The 27,645-nt window shown below is 40.4% G+C and overlaps 1 protein-coding gene across 2 annotated transcripts in view; it reads right to left on the bottom strand.

Moving 5' to 3' along the window:
- The window catches only part of LOC143742041 (scavenger receptor cysteine-rich type 1 protein M130-like), a 95,944-nt gene extending 81,142 nt beyond the window's left edge, over positions 1 to 14,802 (bottom strand). For both annotated transcript variants that reach the window (XM_077234668.1, XM_077234669.1), the window contains exons 1-17: positions 14,640 to 14,802; positions 10,531 to 10,845; positions 10,002 to 10,304; positions 9,598 to 9,912; positions 8,804 to 9,106; positions 8,325 to 8,639; positions 7,641 to 7,940; positions 6,662 to 6,976; positions 6,204 to 6,518; positions 5,787 to 6,101; positions 5,379 to 5,702; positions 4,985 to 5,302; positions 2,177 to 2,479; positions 1,987 to 2,058; positions 1,484 to 1,798; positions 1,176 to 1,379; positions 982 to 1,077 (exon numbers count right to left, since the gene is read on the bottom strand). In XM_077234668.1, the coding sequence (XP_077090783.1) occupies positions 982 to 1,077; positions 1,176 to 1,379; positions 1,484 to 1,798; positions 1,987 to 2,058; positions 2,177 to 2,479; positions 4,985 to 5,302; positions 5,379 to 5,702; positions 5,787 to 6,101; positions 6,204 to 6,518; positions 6,662 to 6,976; positions 7,641 to 7,940; positions 8,325 to 8,639; positions 8,804 to 9,106; positions 9,598 to 9,912; positions 10,002 to 10,304; positions 10,531 to 10,845; positions 14,640 to 14,697 (4,486 nt within the window). In that variant the 5' untranslated portion in view covers positions 14,698 to 14,802. The remainder of the gene's footprint in view (positions 1 to 981; positions 1,078 to 1,175; positions 1,380 to 1,483; positions 1,799 to 1,986; positions 2,059 to 2,176; positions 2,480 to 4,984; positions 5,303 to 5,378; positions 5,703 to 5,786; positions 6,102 to 6,203; positions 6,519 to 6,661; positions 6,977 to 7,640; positions 7,941 to 8,324; positions 8,640 to 8,803; positions 9,107 to 9,597; positions 9,913 to 10,001; positions 10,305 to 10,530; positions 10,846 to 14,639) is intronic.
- Between the last annotated feature and the right edge of the window lie 12,843 nt (positions 14,803 to 27,645).

Genomic DNA, 27,645 nt, shown 5'->3' with positions numbered 1-27,645 from the left:
TCCTTTTTACTACTAGTTACAGCATGAAATAAACATGAATAAAAAACATCATAGTCCCGAGAATAATAATGACATAGTTCGGGTGATTTTGCTCCACGTCTGTAATCTGATCAGTCAGCTTTTGCACTGCTGTGCTCACACAGGCTTGAGGAGTGATCTAAACATTCACCAAAAAGAACGAGGAAAACTCTAGCAGTGAATAAAAAGGCTTGCAGTTAATGAAGAGGGCTTCTAAATTAGGACAGCACATCTTTTTTATTATTGTTATATCCATTCACCAACCTTTTGTTTAAGTAAAAACATAATCCGCCTCCTCTCGTTTTCCTAGATGACTCTGCCATGCCATCCGCTCTGAACAGCTGGAAGCCCGGCAGATGTAACGTGCTGTCCGGGATAGATTTTTTCAGCCAGGTTTCCGTGAAACACAGAGCAGCAGAGCTGGAAAAGTCCTTGTTTTTCCGAATGAGTTAAGATTTTCATTTGTTTTGTATGCAAGAGTGTTTAGATTCGCCAGGTGAATACTCGGCAGTGGGGTTTCTGAACGTTACGAGCGTCCTCGTTTGCGTCTTTTGGAGCATCTGTATAGAACTGTCGCTGAATAGAACTCCTCTGACTAAAATGTCCAAAAAGATTGGGGGGTGTGCATTGTCTAATGTCCAGCAGTTCGTCCCTCATAAATGTTATAGGTAAAAGTTGACTGAAGACAGGGCAAACCATCAATAAAAGACAAACAATCAATAAAAACAAACATAGAGGACCTCCAAACAAAGGCAGACATCTGTGGCGCCATCTACAAGTTCAGCTCATACTAATCTAAGGAAATCCATTCGTAACATTGACTCACACCTGAATATAACTCTAACCCTTAATCATGACACAAACAAGGTCAAACAGATGAATCTGTGATTTACTCCACTTACCTATGAATTCAGTGATAAGTCTATTGATCACGACAAATCAAGCACTATGACATTTACTCACCCCTCTGAGTGAAAACACTGTGTCTATTAGTCGGTCTGTGATGAATCTCCTCATAAACGGCCTCAGTTGTCTTCTTGTGTCTCCTCTTAGAGAGAGCTGTGAGTGTAGACAGACAAACCTGCTGTCAGTTCACAACACATGACTGATCACACACTGAATAAGACACAATATGACAGTCTCTGGATCTCTCCTACCTCTCCTCATCACTCTGTTCTGCTGAATCAGTATAAGCAGTGGCACTAAGAGCAGTGAGAGCAAAACTCCCAGAACAACCACAAGCACAGAGAGAGACGCTGCTGGAGGAGTTTGTGGAGGAGTGACTGATGTTGAGCGCACTGTCTGAGAAACTGGACGAGAAGATGATGTTGTTGTGGCAGGAGTAGTGGACACTGACAAATCTGGCAAAACAGACACAAAGACATTGAAAAAAGCAAATACACAAATATTTTTACCATTTAAATTATTTTAAAATTAATAATATTGGTTAGTGTATTGCTGTGACCTGCACATGTGAGTCCAGCGTGTTCTTTGTGAGAACAGTCAGTGTGGTTCTTCAGGGAGAGAGGACAGTCCCACAGGTGAATCTCATTCCCTCTGCACTCGACTCTGTTCAGCCACACAACACCTTCACCAGCACCAAAGACTGAATTCCCATCAGCCCTCAGTGCGTCTCCACAACCTAGGTGTCTGCAGACCACCTGAGCATCGCTGATGTCCCACAGATCATCACAGACTGAACCCCACACAGCGTTATGATACACCTCCAGCCTCCCAGAACACCGGCCCAAACCTCCACTCAGTCTGAGAGGAACATGATCTAAAATCACAGCCAAGTGGATACATTATACATTATTGGCCAACAGACTTCTGTCAAGACAGAAACACCTACAGTGGGACATGTCTGTGGAGTGAGATTAAATTCTCTTGGTTCCCCTGAATTAAATCACATGCATACAACATATGACTGTTATGATTTTTATGTTCTTCTAAATCAAATGAACTTACCTGAACACTGTCTCTGATGTGGAGATGTGGAGCACGACAGATAGCTTCTAGGGGACTCATGACTCTCCTGTTCTGTAATCACAAGTAAATTAATTATAATATATAAACATTTTGTTTATATACTCAATAATGTTAACTGATTATTTTTGTATTTTTAGAGATGGAAATTGCAATGGAAATCAAGTCTTACCTGAGCAGGTGACTTTGGCCACTTCATCTCTGTCACAGTAGTTCTGTCCCCAGGGTAAAGATGGACACTGCCACAGATTTGAATCATGTTGTCGACATTTCACTTCATCCAGCCAGTTACGAGCTGATTCCAGTCTTGGGATTGAATAGAAAAAATCACCAGATCTTCCACAGTTCAGCTCTTGACAGATCAGACTCGCCGTGTCTCTGTTCATCTGGTTCCAGCACACATTACCCCAGGATCCATTGTAGAAAACCTCCACATTCCCTTCACAGCCCTCAGTTAACCTGATCTCTTTGAAATCTAAATGGAAACATTAACACAACATCTGATTTCATCCAATATATACAGGGGTTGGACAATGAAACTGAAACACTGGCCAATAGAGTGTTGGAGGTTTAATGCCTATATATGCCTATATGTATATATGTATATATATCTGGTGGCCAATCTTCACTGATTTTACATTCCATCAGCAAGAGCTGAATGAGAGAAGGTTGAATTAGCAGAGCAACAGCACAGCTGTACATAAAATATTGCAATCCACACAACATGGGAGGCATAGTTTTTAGGTGGATTTGAATATATATTTAAACAATCTCAAAGACAATTTTTCTGATCAAGTTTTAGATATTATTTTGTTAGAAATAGTGATTTAAAACCCTCAGGTGCTCCTCATTTGGGTGTAGCACTTGTTATCAGAATTGACCAGACACCTAAAAATGAAACTTCCTCCACCCCAGTAAAACCAATGTAATTTTATTTTTATTCAATGATATTTTTAATTTTGTATTTTGAGAGGATTTTATAGTACTTAATATTTATGCAATAATTATGGTTAATTTTTGACATTGAAAATAACTTAAAAAACATTTTTTTTTTTTAAATATTTTTTAAATTAATGCAGTATTTCAGATTAATACAGAGACTAGGCCTTGTAAATCAAATTTTCTGAAGTCAGATTAGCGCCATCTGTTGATATAAAATAAAATAAAACATGTAATTTCATGGTGTTACCACTAGATGCCTGTATAGCTCTCTATGGAGAGGCTTGTGAATTCTCTAGTTGTTTTTGGACAAAATTACTTACTTTTAAGATGTTGATTAAAATGTAATTTTTTTTAGCAATTCTCAAGGTTTATAAAAAATAAAAATAAAAATTGATGTGAAGTGTACACGTTTTTGCATTATTATTACTACAGTCAAACCTAACTACAGAGAAAGCATTTTGCTACAGGTAACATTAAAATTCAATAAAAGGAATGCTTTATCACAGCTTATTATTATTTATATATTCTTATAATTATAATTAATACATTTTAGATATTATTATTATAATAATAATTACAGCTTTTAACGTCTTAACCTCTTAATTTTAATCTCTTATTTCAGTCTTCTGACTTAATTATGCTGTATTCAAATAGCCCTACCAGTTCATTTGTGTTTATAATTGTGTGTGTGTGTGTGTGTGTGTGTGTGTGTGTGTGTGTGTGTGTGTGTGTGTGTGTGTGTGTGTGTGTGTGTGTGTGTGTGTGTGTGTGTGTGTGTGTGTGTGTGTGTGTGTGTGTGTGTGTGTGTGTGTGTGTTGTGTTTCACTATTGATGTTTTATAGTTTCACCCCTTCATTGCTGAGCACTTTGATTCTGATTTCTCATTAATTTCCTAAGGGTCGGTCATTTTTGACTGGAGCAAAAGTGTAATTAATTTTTTACGACCACTTAGCCTGCTCGAATCATGCCCTCAACTTTTTTGTGAGTTTACATTCCAAATGACACAAAAGTCACAAAGTTTCGTAATTTTTCGATGAAGCTGTGATTTTTAATCATTCAAAACAGAGAATGTTTCAGTCAGAATTGACCGAAGAGGACCTGACGCAATCTGTTACACATTTGAAGATTTACTGTATCTTGAGTATTGTTGTATTGTATTGTGTCTTCTGTTATAAAGATGAAGATTAGACATATTAACAAAAAAATCTTATATAAAACATATAAAATACATATATATATAAAAAAGGGCCTCATTGATTAAATTTGCCTGGGGCCACTCAGTGTTAGTTCGCCTTTGGCCAAACCTTTGGTCACTCGTGACAATGCCAAATGTCGGTTTCATTAGACTGTGGACAATGTGAAACATGCATTGTGAGTTCATTGTCTTTCCCACATACAGTGTGGAGAAGCCCTAGAGAGGCTTAACAACCTACTGTTGTGTGCCCAGAGTACAGCACAGGGGTGGATCAGTGATGGTTTGGGCTGCAATATCATGGCATTCCCTACTGTGCTTTATGGGCACGTCACTGCCAAAGACTACCGAACCATTCTGGAGGACAGTGTGCACCTAATGGTTCAAGCATTGTACCCTAAAGCACATTGTGCCGTGTATCAGCATAATAATGCTACACACAGAAAGACTTGTGACAGAATGAATTGATGAACATGAAAGTGAAGTTGAAAACGGCCTGAACAGTCACTAGATCTAAATATTTTTCAGCCACATTTTGGAGGAGCAAGTCAGAAAACGTTTTCCTCCACCAGCATCACATAGTGACCTGGCCACTGTTCTGGAAGAGGAATGGCTCAAAATCCCTCTGGCTACAATGAAGGACTTATATCTGTCATTCCCAAGACGTATTGATGCTGCAAAAGGAGTCTACTAATAAACTACAGCATCACAAATTATTGTGATCTTAAACCACAGTTTCAGTTTCACTGTAGAACCCCTGTATGTGTAACTAAAATGTTTTAAATACTCCCAGAAGATATTTTAGATTTTAAATGTTACTAAATAATTTTTTTTTGAAATGTTTACCTGAGCACACGACTCCTACATCCTCCTTGTGTTGACAGTCATGTTTCCCCCAGCCTGGAGAAGAGCAGTTCCACAGGGACGTCTCATTCCCCTCACACTCCACATCATCCAGCCATATGGGTCCAGAACCAGGACCAAACCAGGCTGGTACCTGCTGGTTACTGAGGGCCACTCCACACTGCAGCTGTCTGCACACCACATGGGCATCTTTAATATCCCAGGAGTCATCACACACTGTCCCCCATGAGCCGCTGTGAAAAACCTCCAGCCTCCCTGCACAGTCTCCCCCAGAACCCACCAGCCTGATGGACCCGCGACCTGATATTCAGAGAGAGAAAAACACATTATTGATCACTAACAACTGAAGAATCTGCCCAGATGTTGTTGTTCTCACCAAGGCAGGTGATTGACAGCTGTTGTGTGGAGCTGCAGTTGAGAGTTTGTGGAGAGCTGCAGTTCCCCAGATGAGCTTCACTCCCAGAGCACTGGAAGCCCGTCACACACTCATGACTGTGTTCAGGACTGGATGAAGAGGAGCCGGAGAAGTTCAGCACAGAGCCACAGCCCAGCTGTCTGCAGACAACAGAGGATTCAGTGAGACTCCAGGAGTCCAGCAGAACTCTCCTCCAGACCTGATGGATGGAAACTTCCAGCTCCCCCTCACACTGTCTCTCTCCAGACAACCGCACCAGACCGTCATGAACAGCCAGATAGGAACCTGAGTGAACGATATGGCATTTTAATCAAGGTATTGCAAGTTCATTTATGCATTTAAATATTTTTTTCAGTAAAACCCCCTCACCAGAGCAGACGACTCCAACATCTCGTCTATGAGAACATTCAGCCCGACTCCATGAAGAGACGGAACATTCTGAGAGTTTTGTTTCATTCCCGTCACAATCAAACACATCAGCCCAGATTTCACCACTTCCCTCTCCAAACCAGTCTGATCCCACAACAGACACAGCAATCCCACAATCCAGCTGTCTACAGAGGACACTGGCAGCTCTCATATCCCAGCATGCATCACACACTGTGCCCCATTCATTGAGAAACCGAAGCTCCACTCTTCCAGAACAAGAGTCTGAACCGTTCATCAGTCTGAGATCAGTGTAACCTGAATAAAAAACAGAAAGGTAAGGAACTGTATAATGCAGCTGACAAAGAAGATATACTTTATCAAATACAAACAAAGACACACTGAATATTTATTATTTACCAGAACAGATCAGACCCACATTATTGTCACTGGTACAGCTTTGTTTGTGTGATGATGATACTGAGCAAAATGAAATCTGAGACTCATTTCCTCTGCACTGAATCTCTTGTGTCCACATCTGAGCGTCTCCTTTTCCAAAAGCATCTTCTCCCAGCACCTGTACAGGAGCCCCACAGTCCAGCTCTCTACACACAACCTCTGCATCCTGCTGGTCAAAGGCAGCGTCACACACTGAAACCCACGACTGATCATCAAGTATCTCTAACCTCCCAGAGCACAGATGAGATCCATTAACGAGTCTGGAAGCTTGATGACCTGTTAATATTACAGGAATAACAGTGCACAGTAGACAAAAACAAATGTTTGATAGTTAAATACAATTAACATACAAACAGTTTTCCAAACAAAATAGTCTTTATGTCACAACAAATGAATGGGCAATCAGTTAAATTATTCACCCGAACAGATAACACCGGCATCTGAACTGTGAGTACAGGCATGCATGCTCCATCCTCCTGACCCACAGTTCTTCAGTGTTGACTCCGATCCAGCACAAATTGCAGCACTCATCCAGATTGGTCCTGATCCTGGTCCAAAATGAGCATCACCCAAAGCATCTACAGGTTCTCCACAGTCCAGCTCTCTACACACCACTGCAGCATCAGCCATATCCCAGAGAAAATCACACACTGTTCCCCACTGACCTCTATGAAGAACCTCCACTCTACCAGCACAGCGACTGTGACCACCAACCAACCGCACATTCTTTTTATCTAAGTGACAGAAAAATACAGATAGAGACTGTGGGTGAATCTCTGTAAACACACTAGTTTGCGCATCAGTATAATGTGTACACAAATTCGGCACTGGTAAAGCACTCTGGCTAAATTCACATTTGGACACTGATTTTTCAATTCCCGGTGATATGACTAGGTGCTTGTGTCATAAAACGTCACCACTGGTATTTATTAACAACACACATAACATTTTTGTGACATTTTTATGCTGTTTAAAGTACTATGCCATGAAATATACTTTGATTTTTGTTATATATATCTGCAACATTTTAGTCAAATTTTAATTATAAATATTTACTACACTGTATGTTTATACTGACATTTAATGAAATAACGATTTGTCTTTTCAAATCTTCTATGTCATGATAGATTTGATATTGTGTTGATATTGTTTTGGTTTGTGCGATTTGTTTTGCACGTAACAATTTCCATTAGGGTGAACTTAGTGTGCATCTGGTTTTTGGAGTGCATTGTGGGATTTTTAGGGAGCAAACATTCCAGTGAACTTGAAGGATTTTTTGATTGAGACAGACTTTAAAATGGCTGCTCCTTGGTCAGTGTTCGGACTGTAAAACATGAAGCTGACTGAGATGCACCCTATTAGTAAAAGGTATGATATCACTATATTATTTTCACTCACCAGCACAGATCAGCCCCAGGTAATTATAATGTGAACAGCTGTTTTTGTATAAGGATGTTGGACAGAAGTGAATCTGAGACTCATTTCCTCTGCACTGAATCTCTTGTGTCCACATCTGAGTGTCTCCTTGTCCAAAAGCATCTTCTCCCAGCACCTGTACAGGAGCCCCACAGTCCAGCTCTCTACACACAACCTCTGCATCCTGCTGGTCAAAGGCAGCGTCACACACTGAAACCCACGACTGATCATCAAGTATCTCTAACCTCCCCGAGCAACTTGAGTTTCCAATAAGCCTGACACCTGTAGTAGCAAGAGATAAGAAACGTTTCAATTTTGTTTATCTAAAGGTGTGTAATTCTTGTCATTGTTCTACCAAAAGCACTACTTATTAATGTGAAAGGAGTAAAATGGTCAGATTACTCAATCTCTCATGTCAATCCATATCATCTGACTTTCTTTTTTATGGAAAATAAAAGGGGAATTTTACAGAATATCCTGGTACTCTTTTCAATATAATGAATGTAAAATAAAATAAAAACATTTTGTTCTCTACAGAACAAAGTCAGAGGTTTGAAAAGACACTAAGAAAATGATGACTGAATTTTAATTTTTAGTTGAACATTCCCTTTAAGGCAGTTGAAATATCAGTGATGTAAAAACCATACAGGGTTTGGAGCAGTTTACCTGAGCAGATTACTCCTGCATCTTTAGTATGATCACAGTCATAAGAAAACCAATTTACTGATCCACAGTTCTTCAGTGTAGATTCAGATCCTGAACATAACTTGCGGTTTGTCCAGATTGGTCCTGATCCTGGTCCAAAATGAGCACCACCCAGAGCATCTACAGGTTCTCCACAGTCCAGCTCTCTACACACCACTGCAGCATCAGCCATATCCCAGGCAAAATCACACACTGTTCCCCACTCTCCTCTGTGAAGAACCTCCACTCTACCAGCACAGCGACTGTGACCACCAACCAGCCTTACTCTCAAGTTGTCTATAAAATAAATAAAGAGGGAGTAAAGACATATGGACAAATAAAGAAAATGAGGAAAAAAGGTATCACAATAAGAGAAAAAACTAAGATAAAATTTACTAATATTTAGTGTAGATTTTGGGAACATTAAATTTGATTTCAGTTTATTTAAAAAAGGCTCAAACCTGCACACACCAGTCCAACATCATTTTCATATGAACAGTTGTTTTCATGTGATAGTGATGTTGGACAGAGGTGAATCTGAGACTCATTTCCTCTGCACTGAATCTCTTGTGTCCACATCTGAGCGTCTCCTTTTCCAAAAGCATCTTCTCCCAGCACCTGTACAGGAGCCCCACAGTCCAGCTCTCTACACACAACCTCTGCATCCTGCTGGTCAAAGGCAGCGTCACACACTGAAACCCACGACTGATCATCAAGTATCTCTAACCTCCCAGAGCAGCGAGAAGCTCCAACCAGCCGGACTTCTGAAAGAACAACACAGGAAAAAACTAAATTTAAAGTTAGAGAACTTCAATAATGAGTCAGTCATATAATCAATACATCAATCAACGAGAAATCATATCTTCCTTTATCTTCTGAAATAAAAGATATTTATTATGAAAACATATTATACATGTCAGCAAAACTTTTTCCCAGTCCAAAAGGACTTGAAAGTAACCTACAAAAACAGCTCATTCAAAACAGTGTATAGTTATTGTTACTGTAAAAATCCAAATGCATTACATGACTGCCCACATTTCAACATATTTTTAGGTCAACAATGTCTATGAATGAATGTAGAGTTGAAACCAGCTTCTACATTTTATTTTTAACAAGGTCTCTGATTATTACAGTCTGATCTTAACAATTTGTGCTGTCAAAAAGAAGCTGGAAAATGGTCACAAAAAATTAAATTATGACTGCTTTTGGAGCAATTGTTTTGTACATTAAGACAGGATTTGTAGCTTTAGCTTACCTGAACAAATGACTTGAGCGCTCTTATCAAGACACACATCAAGATCAGTTGGTTGTAGAAATCCACATTTCTTAAGCGTAGACTCTGATCCAGTACATGCTGCATTTTTCATCACAAACAGTTTTGATCCTGGTCCAAAGTTAACATCATACAGAGCATCTACAGGTTCTCCACAGTCCAGCTCTCTACACACCACTGCAGCATCAGCCAAATCCCAGCCAGCACCACACACTGTTCCCCACTGACCTCTATGAAGAACCTCCACTCTACCAGCACAGCGACTGCTACCATTTACCAGTCTCACATTTCTTATGTCTATGAAGGTAAGAGAAAAAGCTATTGTAAATGTAAATTGTTATAATAAAATGAAATGAAATTTGCTTTGCTGTACTTTGAACCGTTACCAGTACACAGCAAACCAATGCTGTGTTCATGTGAACAGTTGTTTTCATCTAATGGTGATGTTGGACAGAGGTGAATCTGAGACTCATTTCCTCTGCACTGAATCTCTTGTGTCCACATCTGAGCGTCTCCTTTTCCAAAAGCATGTTCTCCCAGCACCTGTACAGGAGCCCCACAGTCCAGCTCTCTACACACAACCTCTGCATCCTGCTGGTCAAAGGCAGCGTCACACACTGAAACCCACAACTGATCATCAAGTATCTCTAACCTTCCAGAGCAGCGAGAAGCTCCAAGCAGCCGGACTTCTAAATAAGACAACATAGATCAACAAAAGCATTGCTTATTTATGGGGCTTCAAGTTAATGATTTGTACATCAAAGCCATTTATATCTTATTATAAATAAATAAAGTAAACACACAAAAGAAACCCACAACAAATATAATTTTTTTATTGAAGTCAACATTTTAAAACTTTAAAAATTAGAAGCCAATCTGAAGCGCATATGAATTTTAATATGTAAAATACTTTACCTGAGCAGATGACTCCAGCATCTTTACTGTGATCACAGTTGCTTGGACCCCATTCTGATGACCCACAGTTCTTTAGTGTAGACTCTGATCCAGTACACACGACAATACTCATCCAGATGGGTCCTGATCCTGGTCCAAAATGAGCATCACTCAGAGCATCTACAGGTTCTCCACAGTCCAGCTCTCTACACACCACTGCAGCATCAGCCAAATCCCAGTCATCTCCACACACTGTTCCCCACTGACCTCTATGAAGAACCTCCACTCTACCAGCACAGCGACTGTGACCACCAACCAACCGCACATTCACACCATCTAAATATTAAGCAGTAACAATGAGAGATGAAAGATGAATGGATGAGAGTTCAATTTATAGCATTACAAAGGGACAACTGGGAAAATGTGATACATACGTCTGAGTATTTAAAATGAATATTCAGAGTTCAATACAAGTTTAGCTCAAGTATCATCATGTTGATTAACAAAAAAATAAGTATGCTGACTCCCTCCTTTTATTAAAAAAATGTAGGGTTTAGAGACATAAATGTAAAGCTTATAATTTTATGAAAGCACTTATCACTTATCTTAGCAATTATCTGAAAATGCATTATTGTTTCAGCTGTAAATAGTTAAAAACAATTACAGGGATTTTTACCATTATGTTGTCATGGAAACAACGTTTAAAACTGGAAATAACTTTGCACAGAAAAGGTTAGTAAGCAATTTGTTCCACACTATAATCATGTTAACACATATTTGTTTACGTATTGTTTCTACATTATTAAAACAGTGAGTATTTTAACCCTTTCATGAATAGAGGTCACTACAGTGGACAGCTATTAAAAAATCATTTTCTTGAATTTGCACGGGTTTTGATGGCATAATTGGACATCAATCTCTACAGTGGATTTTGGTGCATCTTCCTATAGATTTCCACGAGGTTGCAAGCCGTTGTGTTCCGATTTATCAATAATTGTAATTTGTCGAATATCAATATCCAGCCATTTCTTCTATCCTAGGAGACTCTTGCAGGTAAAAAAAATAAAATATTTGTAGCATCAAGCAATATCTAATGAGTCATATCACAGTTAAATTTTCCAAGTTTTGATTTTAGATTGGGAGAATTCTGATTAATCATCTGTCCACTAGTGGACCTCATGCATCAATGGCTATATTTCAGCTACAATTCATACTTATACTGTGAATGTTGTTTTTGAAAATACTTTATCTGCAGTAACTTTTTTTGACTGTAAATAAATGCAACTAAAAATAAATTTAAAAATAAGTTTGTATTATTAGAATATAATTTTCATTGACATCAAAAAAGTATTACATAATGTATGTGACTTGTAATGCATTACTTTACTCATTTAAAAAAGTAATCTAATAACGTAATGCACGTTACTTGTAATGCATTACTTGTTAGATCAAAAAGTAATCTGATTTCGTAATGCACGTTACTTGTGATGCGTTTCTTTACTCGTAACATCAAAAAGTAATTTGATTACATAATGCACATTACTTTACTTGTTAGATCAAAAAGTAATCTGATTTCATAATGCATGTTGCTTGTAATGCATTACTTGTTAGATCAAAAAGTAATCTGATTTTGTAATGCACATTACGTGGGTTTCTTTACTCGTAACATCAAAAAGTAATTTGTTTACATAATGCCATTACTTGTAATGAATTACTTTGCTTGTTAGATCAAAAAGTAATCTGATTACGTAATGGATGTTAGTTGTACACTGTAAAAAAAATCCCGTTGTTTTTACGGAATAAAACTGGCAGCTGTGGTTACCAGAACTTTACCGTCAAAAATACAGTATCAACGTTATTGATTTTACAGATTTAACGTAAAATTTACAGTAATAAACCGTATTTCATAATCTGATTTAATGTTAATTTACCAACCCATTGAAGTATTAATATCTGTTTTGTACCATTGTAATACACTGACAACCAACAATCACCACAGCAGTGATGAGAGTCACGTGATAAATCAAAGCTTATCACAAGCAATCTTCCACAAGAAAGTTAATACTATTACATATAAGCTGCACAGTGTCATTCGCACAAACATTAAACACCATCACGGTAACACACATGAAATTATAGAAATGCAATAAACATTAATTTAACAACATTAAATGTGACATAAAACCCTAATGTACATAACTGATTAGAAAAGAACTAAGAAAACTAAGAAGAAACATAGTTATTTCAATAAAAATACATAAAATGTGAAGTGTCACGCGGGGAATTGTGGGAATGTCAATTTACGGGTTTTCACTGTAAATTATACAATGAGTTGTTCTTTTTCACTTTCAAAAACTGTAAATTTAACGGTATTTTACAGTAAAATTACATTAATGTACCGTTAGATCTATCACAGTTATTTACCGTATACAGTAAGGAAACTTTCTGTTAACCAATTAACAGTTTTGCACTGTAGCATTTTTACAGTCTTTTACCGTTAAAATCACAATCATTTTTTACAGTGTAATACATTACTTTACTCGTAACATCAAAAAAGTAATTTGATTGCGTTATGCATGCTATATGTAATGCGTTACCCCCAACACTGCTCATTTCAGATGAGATTGAAAACACCTGATCACTAGGTTTTCTCAGAGGAGGGCTATGTTAGAAATGTGTCCATCTTGAACATAATCAGAATTATCAGCTAATAAGGTTAAATTGGCATACTCTGGTAGAGCATCTACTAGGAGCATCTGAGTGGTTTCCACAGTTGTACTTGACAGGTTGTAGAGATTTCTGATGGAATCACATCCTCATGTTCTGATATCAAAGATACGCAAAGTTCAACTTGTATGAAGTTCAATTGTCTTTGCAATATTTCGCATTTGTATTTTTGATATATATTTTATAGTTTTCACATGATTTTACAAAATTGTATTGATTGGTTTGTTAAATACAGACAATATTGCTGTGTTATAATGTTATTATGTTTAATACAGTATCTCTTCAGTTTAAACCATAAACGCATGCTGTCCACTCAAGTGGACATCTGAAAATCTCTTTGAAAAATGTGTAAAAAAAAAAAAAAAAAGTAAATTCTTGTTTTTCATGCCTAAGAGCAAAAACAAAAACACATAGGAATAAAAATCCTGACTGAGGTTATAATAATTCATGCATGAAAGGATTAAAGTTTACAGAAAACCCCTTTTTTTAAAGGGAGGACAAGTAGAAATGTATAATTTAGGTAAAATATTATGCCACAAATTATGTTGATTGAGCTTAAACTATATTAAACCTGGTGTGTTCTTTTGATAAATATTTGTTTCCTCTAATAATTCTTCTGTAGCTGAGGTCTTGGCATTGTTTAAGAGATTAATATTGTAACGCAATAAAAGGCCTTTAGGGGGTTTTTTTTGTCTTGTTTGTCATGATCACAACTTCTTGACATAACATAATACTGCATTTATCCTTCTGGATTATGAATGAGTGATTATTTTTCTTTTTTTATAAAAATGCTCATGGCACTGCTCAAGCTAACATGTCTGTCACTAATATTTCCAAATCAATGTTTATCAAATCAGAACTCCAAATGTGTAATCAATTTTACGGCCACCCAACTCGAGGGACAGAGAAGCCTGCATGGTTATAGAATAATGTTTGACACATGGCGATTAAATCATTTTCAACCAGAGAAAAGGTGATCAATGTATATATGATTTTTTATTTTTTTTAGATAGAAGATTGAGACAACATTTACAATGTTGATATCACATGAAAAATTAAATTGCGATCACAAGACAACAAGACATAAAATCTACAATAATGGCCTCTTAGGGTTTCAATAAATAAATATTAATATTATTTTGATAACGATATATAATGAATAAAAAGAAGACAGTCATGTCAAACTTAGTTGTAGCTCTTTATAAATTGGAGAGACAGAGAAAGAGAAATAGAAAAACTGCCTGTTAAACACAGGAGCACATTCAAAATACTGTGACAATATGATTACACAGGCATTTAAAAAAACACTTTACAGTATAGTTTAATACCTTAAATAACATAGCCCTTAATTTCTAAAAAAAAAAAAAAAAAAAATTCTTCAAATAAATGTAATGTCTACTTACCAGCTGTGATGAATATTATAATTGAAGAAAGTAAAATGAATGTCAGGCATCTCTCCATCTCTCTCTGCTTGATGAAATCAACATTCAGTAGGCCTACAAGCTTCTCCACACTGATGATACAGAAGTACAGGCGTCCTCTCAGCCCCTTAATAAGAGAGAAAGAGGTTCATAACCCACCAATCACACTCGCTGTTACCTTATTAGACAGAACAGAGGAAATCATCAAACAACTTCAGTGACAAATCAGAGGAGGCTTTTATGATTTTCTCCATATATATATATATATATATATATATATATATATATATATAACTGTGAATGAACTCCTCCTCCCCACCCATCAAGACTGAGGGGATGCAGAAACACACACACACACACACACACACACACACACACACACACACACACACACACACACACACACACACTTTTCACTGACTTATAGGAGACAGGAAGTTCTCCAGTTATTTACAGCATCAAAGCCCAACACCTGCAGAGAAGAGATAAAAGCACTGATAACTAACTGTGATATTAGTGTGTACATATGTTAGCATAATATTAACACTTAAAACTCAACTATTTAAATTAAATACTATTGCCAAATAGCAAAAAAAAAAAAAAAAAAAAAAAAGTTAAAGAGGCAGAAAAGACATTCTCTTTAAAATGTATTTTTATGAAACAACATTTCATCACTTTCTCAAGATAATTCTCATATTGCACCAGTGGTTTGTTTCAAATGGCCCACAAAAACAAAGTGAAGTGAACAACAAGCTCTTGTTTTAAGACAAGTGGTTAAAATAAGCTCAAGGTATTTTCACGTTTTATTTAACAATATAAAATACAACAGTAATATACTCTTGTGATTTTTTTAATCGTCGTGTCGTGTCCGAGGAGCACTAAAACAGTTTAAGCAAATGTGCCGAGGCTTGTGTCGAGGCTTTGAAACAATCTGACACCTGTCTCCACGGTGACCCCTAGTGGTCAGAACATTGTAAATGCAACAAAAACAATAGGTTACTGTCATAAGCCCGGTTCTCTGAAAAATCGAGTGGAGAGACAGAAGCGCGCAGCCAATGGCAGGTAAGGCCCCGCCCCCTTACCGGAGGACATATAAGGCCTGCAAGTGCTGCTGTTCTCCAGCAAGTATATTCGCTTCTCGTGCAGCAAGTGGGGCAAAGCTGGTGGATCTCTCCACTCGATGTTTCAGAGAACCTGGGTTACGACAGTAACCTTTTGTTCTCTTTCATCTTCTCGTGTTCGAGATCCACCTATGGGAGACACATGGACAGCTCCCCGATTGCCCAATACACTCACAGTTAGGTTCTGTAAGCCAGAGAAAGACGGTCACCCAAAGGGGAATTGCCTGACACGTCCCATAATCATGAACCTACAATACTGACGCACACATAACTGCTGTGTACAGGCAGGACATCAAACGTGTGGCACACACAAGAGAAGGAAGGGTTAAGACGATCCCACCCCCAAAACAGAATGTACTACCGAGATTCTGGTGACATCCAGCTGGTAGTAACGCACAAACGGCAGCAGAGCAAATGTCCTGTAGTGATACTCCCCTGAACAGAGCACAAGAGGAAGCTATGAAATAAAGAGCTCGTCACTCTTCCAGAAAGCACTGGTCCTAGCTAAATATGTCTGTAAGGCACGGACAGGACACCTCCTGAACCCCCTGAACGTGGGTGGAGAACACACAATGTCCACTGAACACATGGGCTGGGCAGGGGGGTGGCCGACCCCTCCATAAGAAACCCTCCGTCTCTTGAACAGGGGCTCTCAACTCAACTCAATTTTTATTTATAAAGCACTTTCAAAACCATTCAAATGGACCAAAGTGCTGTCCATAAATAGTAAATAACTCTAAAATACATAACATAAAATAACATCAAAACATAACACCAAGAAAACCAAACAACAAATCACTCACAGTTCTCAGACCTAATCACACACCAAAAGCTTGATAAAATAAACAAGTCTTCAAGTCCTTTTTAAAATATATCAATGCTTGTCGAGGATTTTAAAGATAATGGCAACACATTCCAAAGTGCAGGAGCCGCAACAGAAAAAGCGCAATCTCCACTACGCCTCAAAACAAGACCGATGGACGATTAGGAGCATGCTCTGAGAGGAGCGTAGGTGACGTTGAGACTGATAAGGGATTAACAAGTGCTTTATATGCTAAGGAGCTCGATCATGCAATGCTTTAAAAACAAACATTAACACCTTGTATTGTATTCTGTATTTAACAGGTAGCCAGTGAAGGGATATCAATACAGGTGTTATGTGATCCCGTTTTGTGGTATTTGTTAAGAATCTCGCTGCAGATTCTCTCTTCCTGCCTAGATTCTTATAGGGCAGGAATATTAATTTATTAATTGACACCATGGCCTTTAACTTCACACATCTAGGGCGGAGTCAACACACGCAGAGGGGAAGGCACGCAACAGCGGCACTTCACTACACAAACACTTTCAAAATAATAAATACATGGCACTTCACAAAGGGTTTGATATTAACCGTGGCATTAGATGTGCCTCCTAAGGTGATTAAGGACTTAGATAAGATCCTTTATGACTTCATATGGAGAAAAAAGCCACATTATTTAAAAAAGGAGGTAATAGGTAACACCAAAGAGCATGGGGGACTTGAGGTCTTAGATTATAGTACACTTAATGACACTTTCAAAATTAAATGGTGGATAGAGTTTTTGAAGTATAGAGAAAGTCTTTGGAACGTATTTCCTAATTATATATTTAATACTCTTGGAGGCATAGATTTTTTGTTGAAATGAAATTTTTCTGTTGACAAAATTCCTGTAAAACTGGCCAGTTTTCACAGACAAGCCCTGCTAGCATGGAAATTGGTATATAAGCACAATTTCTCACCACACAACTATTTCATATGGAATAACAAAGACTATTGAAAAACAAATCACTATTCTATCATACTTGGTTCAATGAAGGGATTATATTAGTAAGACAATTGGTAAATTCAAATGGATATTTGTTATCATACTGAATATCTGCAAAAATGTAAATTACCAGTTAAACCGAGAGTTTGCTATTGTTCTTGAAGCAATTCCAAAGAGTGTGATGTTACTCTTAAAAACGCTGATTCAGTGGAAATCAACATGGACAATCTTTGTGGTAAAATCTTCATTGATAATGTTGATGTTTTAAAACAAAAATGTAGTAATAAGATTATAAGGAAGGCTCTTGGTTCTGTGTCTTTTCCTGCAGCAAGATTCTTTTGGTCTTCTTTATTTGGTGATATCTCTTGGGTTAAAGCATGGAAATTACCAAATAAGTTTTGTGTCAATAACAAAATTAAGGAAGTGTCTTACAAAATACTTCACAGAATTTATCCTGCTAAGCATGTTTTGGAAAGATTTAAGCTTAATATTTCATATACTTGTGAATTTTGTGCACTAGAAAAAGAAACAATTTTGCATCTGTTTTTTCATTGTATTTACTCAAGATTGTCTTGGAAAGATTTAGAAACCTTTATTAATAGAAAACTGAAGTGTATTATAGAAATTTGTGTTTTTGATGTGCTTTTTTATACTCAGAATGACCATTTGGAATGTAAAGAACAACATATTATACAGTTATTTGTTTTATTAGGAAAATACCATATACATAAAAAGAAGTGGAAGTTTTTTTTTCCTGGCAGCTAATGTTAATGTAATATTGTGAATATGTATTACCTCTTGTTCTTGTGGCATTCAATAAAAATAATAATAATAATAATAATAATAATAATAATAATTAAATGAATAAATGCAAAAAATAAACAAATAAATAAATAGGCCTACATACATTAAAAATAATAACAATAATAATAATAAATTTTACCATGTTCACACAGAAACTGTTTATCATTTATTTTGGTCATGTTTCTATATACACCTGAACAACTATGGAAAAATATAGACACATTTTTTTAAAGATAATCTCCAGCAAGATATATCCATAACCTTTAAAGACATTATTTTTTAATACTTTGATTTTGACCCCACTAAAAACAAAGCTTGCTTTGTGATATATTTAATTTATTTTCTAGGCAAATTTTTATATAGGCCTACATAGGTAATGTAAATTCACCAACAACAAACCAGTTTTTCTTGTTTTTGAAAGAATTTAAAATGTACCATAACACTATGCCATCCTCAGTAAATAAGAAAGCAAGTAAAACAACCTCAATTTGTAATGACTTTAATTTGTTCACTCTAATTGATTTATAAAACAATATCTACTGTAATATTTTTTCTATCTTCTATTTTTCCTTTGTTATTCTATTATTTTTTTAGCAAATCATTGTTAACTTTTTTTTCCCCTGTTTCAACATATTGTTGATATATTTTGTGTATAGTATAAAAAATTGTATATCAGTAATGTCATATGTACGATTTGCAATTATAATATATATATTTTTTTAATTTCTATTTGCAAACACCTTAGCTGAATGGATAAAAGGTTCTCTTTGTAAGTAAGTATTATATAATTACAGGAAAAAAATACAGAGTATTAACTCCGTATAGCTATGTTGTTGTTGTAAATTTGTAACTCTGAAGTTCTAAAAGAGAAACAAAGGAATTTCTGCAAGAATGTAATTTTCGAAACGGCAACAGCAACCAAGAGTGTCAAATTAACACCAGATCATACTTTACCACCATGGGTTATCAATTAATCATATTTATAAGCTGCATTTTCACACTGTACATTCCTAAACCCTGGGTTAATGTCCTTATTTGCATATTTGCGTTGTCGGTGTCATTGATTGAAAGAACAACACAGTATGTTTACAGTATGTTGGCTCTAGCAATGTGCAACCATATTATACAGGCTGCTCAGCAAAAAACAAAAACAAAAAAAAACATGTAATGCAATTGTGTATACATTTATTAATAGCATATTTACTCAATATTTGCTCAAGCATCCTGTTTTGAGTTGGATACAATGTTCTGATTCTTAAATAGCCAAATGATTAAGGCTTGGACGACCCGGACCTGGTTCCCCGAACTTATACTCCTCGCGACAGCACCTCCCTGGCCCATTCCTCGGAGGAAGGACCTCCTTTCTCAGGGACGGGGCACCCTGTGGCACCCTTAAGGCAAATGATTAAGGCTTTTTTTTTATAAGCATTACATAAGACCATTTTATTTCTTTATTTGTTTTAATTAGATACTGTTGTGCTCAAAAGTGTACATAACCCTTGCAGAATCTGCAAAAATGTTAATTATTTTAACCAAATAAGAAGTATTAAACAACTTGCTGTCCTGAATAATCTATTTCACATAACAGATGTTTATTAGCAGAATCTATTAAAATGTCCCCGTTCAAAAGTTTAGATACCCATGAATCTTAATATTAGTTGATGCTACCTGAGTGAACCACGACTGTTTTTCTTTTTTCCATCATTCCCTTGTTTGTCAATTGAACAATTAAACTGCCCACTGCTCTTCAAAAAATCCTTCATGTCCTGCACATTATTTCTCTGGCACATAAGGTCTATATGTAAACATCTGTTATGTGAAATAGCTTATTTAGGACAGTACTACATAAAAAAACAATACATTTTTATGATCCCTGTTATTTTGTTAAAAATGAACATTTTCACAGATTCTGCAAGGGGTATGTAAACTTTTGAGCACAACTGTAAAACAGAACAGGGAAATAGCTCCAACTCCAAGTAAGTAATACGGCACAAAATCAACAATGTTCAGAGAAAGAAATTACATTAGCATGAATTAATAAATGTATCATGTTAGTTTTTATGATTGTTAAGATGTGTTTGTTAAAGAAAAGCAAAAACTGTATCTATGTTATACCTCTAAATTTCAAAGCAATCCTTTTTACAAAATGCAACCTCATCAATACAAACTAATTTAAAAACTATAAAGTAGCGATTCAACCGAACTCTAGAAGCTGTAAAATTTCATGAACCAAGGCAGTGGGTGTGGACATTGAGTCATACAGTCATGCAGTCATTTTTGACTCCTCCTCCACATCATTATAGTCTGTTATTAAAGACAAAAGCAAATATATCACGTTTAATGTTGTATTTAATATCTAAAACTGAGCCTATTAAAATCAGCAAATGATTACTCAAAGATTAAAAAAGAGACAAACACTTACCCAACAGGTTTCTGTCATCTTCATTGCTGTTCTTCATATCATCATACTCCTCCCGATCTCCCTCCGATACACATGTGAAATAAAACCTCACATTGTAATTTGTAATACAGAGCCTGTGTCACTGATGATGTCATTGATCTCTTTCACCTCATTACTGTGTGAGATCATTAGATTTACTCCAGAAAAGTCATGATGATTCATTAATGGTAAACTATAAACGCATGTTCAATATAACTCATCCGTTACACCTTGAGAGTCCTGTTCATTAATGATGACATCATAATTTTCTGGCGTGTCCACCACACACACACACACACACACACACACACACACACACACACACACACACACACACACACACACACACACACACACACACACACACACACACACACACCAAATGTTGTATTTTATCTGTACTGAGCATCAATTTTAAGGGACTATGTTATTATATACATATACATACACATAAAACAATAAACCTAATACCGGAGTTCTGTTCACTGGTGGTGATGACATCATCATAGCTCCCAGGTGTGTCTTCAACAAATTTAACATGAATCAGATGCCATCACACTAAAAACAAACTTGTATATGTATATTTTCTTCATTTCATATACACTGAACAAAATTATAAACGCAAAACGTCTACGGTTACGTATGTAACCCTCGTTCCCTGAGTAGGGAACGGAGACGTTACATCGGATGACGACGAATGGGGTTTCGCCCCACCTCGTGGGTATAAAAGGAGGACGCCGGCAACATGCAGATATGTTTCTTCGCTGAGGAGCCAAGACTGAGCTCAGGCGATCCCCGCGGTACAGCGGAAAGTGGCAGGCAGACGTAACGTCTCCGTTCCCTACTAAGGGAACGAGGGTTACATACGTAACCGTAGACGTTCCCTTTCGTTGTCACTCCGAGTTACGTCAGATGACGACGAATGGTGTTACCAGTCTAATCACGCCACCTTCTCAGCTGTCTTCCAGTGCCCTGCGTAAATCTGAGATCCCTGTCGTGAGACTGGCACGGACGAAGGACTCCTATTTAGCACAGGAATACCAAGGTACACTGGGAAGCATATCCCAAGCTTAGGGGAATATGCAATTATTGCCAACCCAGAGGGGGGGGGGGGACTTAGAGAATACACATATGACCCGAAGGATGCATATGGAGAACACTGGGGTGTCCAGCCGCAGGTGGAAAATTTCAACCCCAGGGGTGGCAAGGTGGCTTGCCAAGGGAAAGACACATGCTCAGAGAGGCTTACAGTGGAAATACACATGTGGGGGTCACTCAGAGGAGGGACCATGCACACGGGAGGCACCTAGCCGACGCACAGGCAGAGACACTGGCGCCGACGTCAGGAGTGCTGGAGGAACTCAGGGCTTTCGGGGAAGCTCACCTGAGGAGAATATCGCACGTCTCCAGTCCGTGGAGTAGAATGGCGAGCAAGCGAAGACACCTGAGCGGGTCCGGTACTAGCTAGTTGAAGCGAGTACATGAGAGGACACTGGCTCCACTCGGAGATTATAGAATCTGGCGAATGTATTAGGTGTCACCCAGCCTACAGCTCTGCAGATGTCTGTTAGCGAGGCGCCATGCGCTAGAGCCCAAGAGGATGCCACACTCCGGGTGGAGTGGGCAGTCACACCAAGGGGGCACGGTCGACCTTGCTGCTGGTATGCCAAAGCAATGGCGTCCACTATCCAGTGAGACAACCTTTGCTTGGAAAGAGCCTTTCCCTTCAGCTTCCCACCATAACAGACAAAGAGCTGGTCTGAGGTCCTGAAACACTGCGCTCTGTCTACATAGGCGCGGAGAGCGCGTACTGGACAGAGCAGTGCCAAGGCTGGGTCTGCCACCTCCGAGGGCAGCGCTTGCAGGTTCACCACCTGGTCCCGGAAGGGAGTGGTGGGAACCTTGGGCACGTATCCAGGCCGGGGTCTCAGGATCACGTGAGAGTAACCCGGCCCGAATTCCAGGCACGCTTCGTCAACGGAAAATGCATGCAGGTCCCCTTCCCTCTTGATGGAGGCCAGTGCAACCAGGAGCGCTGTCTTGATTGACAGGATTTTAAGCTCGACTGATTGCAGGGGCTCAAAGGGAGCACTCTTCAGGGCAGTTTGAACCACTGAGAGGTCCCAAGAGGGAACGAGAAGAGGGCGAGGAGGATTTAGTCTCCTCGCTCCTCTCAGGAACCTGATGAACAGGTCGTGCTTCCCCACCGACTTACCTTCGATGAGGTCATGGTGTGCGGCGATAGCGGCAACATAGACCTTCAGGGTGGAGGGAGACAGCCTTCGCTCCAACCCGTGTTGAAGGAAGGAAAGCACAACGCTGATCGAGCATCTCCGGGGGTCTTCTCGGTGAGAAGAGCACCAGCTGACGAAGAGGTTCCACTTCAACGCATAGACGTGTCAGTGGACAACGCTCTAGCGGAAGTGATGGTAGCCACCACCGGTGGTGGTAGGGTACTCAAACCTACCTCGAGCCGTCCAGGAGCCACACGTGGAGGCTCCAGAGATCGGGGCGAGGGTGCCACAGGGTGCCCCGTCCCTGAGAAAGGAGGTCCTTCCTCAGAGGAATGGGCCAGGGAGGTGCTGTCGCGAGGAGTATAAGTTCGGGGAACCAGGTCCGGGTCGTCCGGTACGGCGCGACCAAAGTGACCTGCTCCTCGTCCTCCCTGACCTTGCGCAGGGTCTGCGCAAGAAGGCTCACTGGGGGAAACGCATATTTGCGGCCCGGCGGCCAGCTGTGCGCCAGCGCATCCGTGCCGAGCGTGCCCTCGGTCAAGGAATAATACAGGGCGCAATGGGTCGAGTCGTGAGAGGAAAACAGATCTATCTGTGCGTCCCCGATCTGGTCCCAAATCAGCTGAACCGACTGGGGATGGACTCGCCATTCTCCAGGGAGGGGCTGAAACGGTGAGAGCTCGTCGGCTGCACAGTTCAGAGCTCCGGGAATGAAAATGGCTCGAAGCGACCTCAGATGCTTCTGTCTCCATAGGAGGAGGTGGCGAGCGAGTTGTGACATACGGCGGGAGCGTAGACCACCTTGATGGTTGATGTATGCTACAGTGGCGGTATTGTCTGAGCGGACTAGTACGTGTTGACCCCTGAGCAACGCCCGAAAGCGGTGCAGGGCAAGGCTTACTGCCAACAACTCGAGGCAATTGACATGCCATAGCCGCTGGGGTCCTGTCCAGGAGCCCGCAGCAGCATGTCCATTGCACATGGCGCCCCAGCCCGTAGTGGAGGCACCTGTTGAGACAACAACATGCCGAGAAGCTCGTTCCAGGGGGACACCCGCCCTGAGAAAACTGAGGTTCGACCACGGGGTGAAGAACTGACGGCAGGTCAGAGTAACTGGTAGTCGGAGCGTGCCATGTTGCCATGCCCACCTCGGGACTCGGTCGCAAAGCCAAAGCTGAAGCGGTCTCATATGAAGCAATCCGAGCGGCGAGACCGCGGCTGCAGATGCCATATGCCCCAGGAGCCTCTGAAAAAGTTTCAGTGGAACCGCACTCTTGCCCTCGAATTGTCTCAGGCAAGTCAGCAGTGACTGCACACGCTCGCTCGTAAGCTGCGCGGACATGGCGACCGAGTCGATGTCCATACCGAGAAAAGAGATCCTCTGCACGGGGCAAAGTTTGCTCTTCTCCCAGTTGACCCGAAGGCCCAGACGAGCTAGGTGCCGGAGCACTAGGTCCATGTGTTCGCAAACCTGATCTCGAGAGTGAGCTAGGATCAGCCAGTCGTCGATATAACTCAGGATGCGAACCCCGTGTTCCCGGAAGGGAACAAGGGCAGCCTCAACGACCTTTGTGAAGATGCGAGGAGACAGGGCTAGCCCGAAAGGGAGAACCGCGTACTGGTATGCCTGCCCCTCTAAAGCAACCCGTAGGAACGGTCTGTGTCGAGGAAGAATGGAGACATGAAAGTAGGCGTCCTTCAGGTCGATCGCTGCAAACCAATCCTGGGGCCGTATGCATTCGAAAACGCGTTTGGCAGTGAGCATCTTGAACGGCAGCCTGTGAAGGGAGCGGTTCAGCACGCGCAAGTCCAGGATTGGCCATAATCCTGGTTTTCTTGGGGACCGGTTTTCTTGGGGACAATGAAGTAGGGGCTGTAGGAGCCGGACCTCATCTCGGCTGGAGGGACAGTCTCGATTGCACCCTTCGCCAGCAGGGTGGCAATCTCTGCTCTCATGATGGGGGCATTGCCACCGACCAAAGTGGAGCGGACTCCCCTGAAGCGGGGAGGAGACCGTGCGAACTGAATCGCATAGCCGAGCCTGACGGTCCGCGCGATCCAGCGGGACAGACGGGGAAGCTCTAACCAGGCTCCCAGGAACTGAACGAGCGGGATCATGCGAACCACAGGCGTCCCCCCGGAGGGACAGTGAAGCGGAGTAACTGGCCCAGACGTGGACGGCATAGTGGCCCGATGTGGGGGCACAGTTAGCAACCACGCCCTGGCAGAGGGGGCCAGGGGAGGACCAGGCTGGTCGTCCCGCGGGGGCCTGCTCTGCCAGGGGTCTGGCGACAGAGGGGGACAAGGGCGAAGCGGTCCGTGGACGGCACGCCATGTCAATCGCCTCCGGGACAGAGGGGGGCGAGGAGAGCACGGCTTGTGGGCGGCGCTCTGTGTCGCCCGAGAACTCTGTGAGCTCAGGGAAGAGGGGGTCGTTTCTGTCATTAACCACTTTAGGGTCCTGCCCACCCGTGGGTGAGCAGCGGGGAGCGGAGAACAAAAGATTCTCCCCCGGCCCTCCACCGGGGGAAGGAGTGGTCCTGCTACCATCTCCTGAGAAACGACCATCATCCCTGAGCAGCCCGTCTCAGGAGCGCTGCTTGGCCCGGCGTTTAGCGGGGGGCGGGCCAGGAGAGGGCTGTGGCGCCTTCTTGAGGCTTCCTCCGCGACCGGCCCTGGGTGGAGGCTGCTGCGTGGACCGGTCGGGAGGGGCGGGAGCCCCAGGAGGGCGCCCTCGGTGGTAAACAGGCTGAGGCTTCTGCCCGGCCGGGCGGGTGGAGGCAGCAGCGGGCCGGCGGGGCAGAATATGTTTAATGGCCTCAGTCTGTTTCTGGGCAGTTGAGAACTGTTGGGCAAAATCCTCAACTGCACCGCCGAAGAGGCCGGCCTGGGACAAGGGGGGCGTTAAGCAGACGGGTCCGCTCGGCGTCCCGCATGTCAGCCAGGTTCAGCCAAAGATGTCGCTCCTGGACCACAGCAGTGGACATCACCAAACCCAGGGAGCGCGGTAACCTTCGTCGCCCGGAGAGCAAGGTCGGTCGCGGCGCGCAGCTCATCGAAGAGCCCTGGGTTTGTCCTACCCTCGTGCATGTCTCTGAGCATCTGGGCCTGGTAGACCTGCAGAGTGTTGCCTTTTGTGTACATAGAAAAAAGTCTTAGATCTTTGAGTTCAGCTCATGAAAAATGGGGGCAAAAACAAGTGTTGCGTTTGTAATTGTGTTCATCGTAAATATATATATATGTGTGTGTATGTGTGTCTATATATGTCTCACGTTCTAGTTTCAGTCCATCAGTAATAACATCATCATAGTAGCCCAGTGCGATTTCATTCGCCTTGTCTTCAAAAATCAAAACAGAATATTTGTAGGACTTAATGCTCTTGTTGGCCATGAGGCCATGCTTGATCAATCAATGAATTATGTGACCAGTTTACAAGACAAAAATGGGCCTATAATGTAAAATCAGTGAAAGGATTTTAGAGACAAATACACACAGAAACATACCTTACAAATATATGATCCCCTACCTCCCAAAACGTGTGTGTGTGTGTGTGTGTGTGTGTGTGTGTGTGTGTGTGTTTGTATAAAAAACAGAGCTGCATGTGCATGTCTGTTATCTGACATATGTTCACATTCCCAAATCATTTAAAATAACGCACAAAAGGTCCCACAAATATGACTCAATGTAATTTACTCCCCTCACCCCTCTGAATAAGGTGATTTCTCTGAAGATTTCCACATCAGAACCTATGACACTCACCCCTTTGGTTGATGGAACTCTGTCTATTAGTGGGTATGTGTTGAATCTCCTCATAAATAGACCTTTACTTAATATCCTAATGAATTTTGGCATAAAAGAAAAATCGATCATTTTGAGCCATAATTAGCTATTGCCACAAATATACCCATCTTGTGACTGGTTATGTGATCCAGGGTCACATATGTCAATAAAAGCCTAAATGCAATGTGTTATAAAATGATATAAAATAATCGTGCCTCTTGGTAGTTGCGTGGAAAGTCAACGGAAAGACAAAAATCTCTCCGATTTTCTCCTGATCTCCTTTTTTTAAATTTTCGGGTGAACTAAGCCTTTAAGGAAGATCCATTATGTCATGTACATATATACATTTTCACCACCATTACATTCTTTGCCTAAATAATTGACACATGTTTTATTATGTGTGTCTATGTAGGAATTCTTGAAAGACAAATCTCAGCGTGAGGAGGCTCTGAAGAAATACAAGGAAAAGAAAATGGCAACATATCAGCTGTTGAAGAGCAAAACCAAGAATGGTCAGCCCAACCTCAACCTGCAGATGGAGCTATTGCTGCAAAAGATTCAAGCTCAGCGCAAATAATTCAGCATCAGACTCAAAAACTGTTTCAAGTTGTTTAAAGTATTTTAAAGTAAAAATGCACCATCACACAATAAACTGCACAGTTTGGGTGAGTGTTTTTTATTTTATTTTTTGTGTCTATACAGTAATATATATTTTTTTTATAAAAGGTTAGATTATGCTCTACTTAAATTAATTCAAGCTGACAGTACACTAAATAATATTACTATATACTATGGCAATAAATTTATGGAAAAATGTGATGC

The sequence above is a fragment of the Siphateles boraxobius genome, unplaced genomic scaffold (assembly GCF_051911475.1).
Source record: "Siphateles boraxobius isolate OS27281-9 unplaced genomic scaffold, OSU_SipBor_1 19, whole genome shotgun sequence".
Classification (NCBI taxonomy): domain Eukaryota; kingdom Metazoa; phylum Chordata; class Actinopteri; order Cypriniformes; family Leuciscidae; genus Siphateles; species Siphateles boraxobius.
This window is presented reverse-complemented; position numbering and strand designations above follow the sequence as displayed.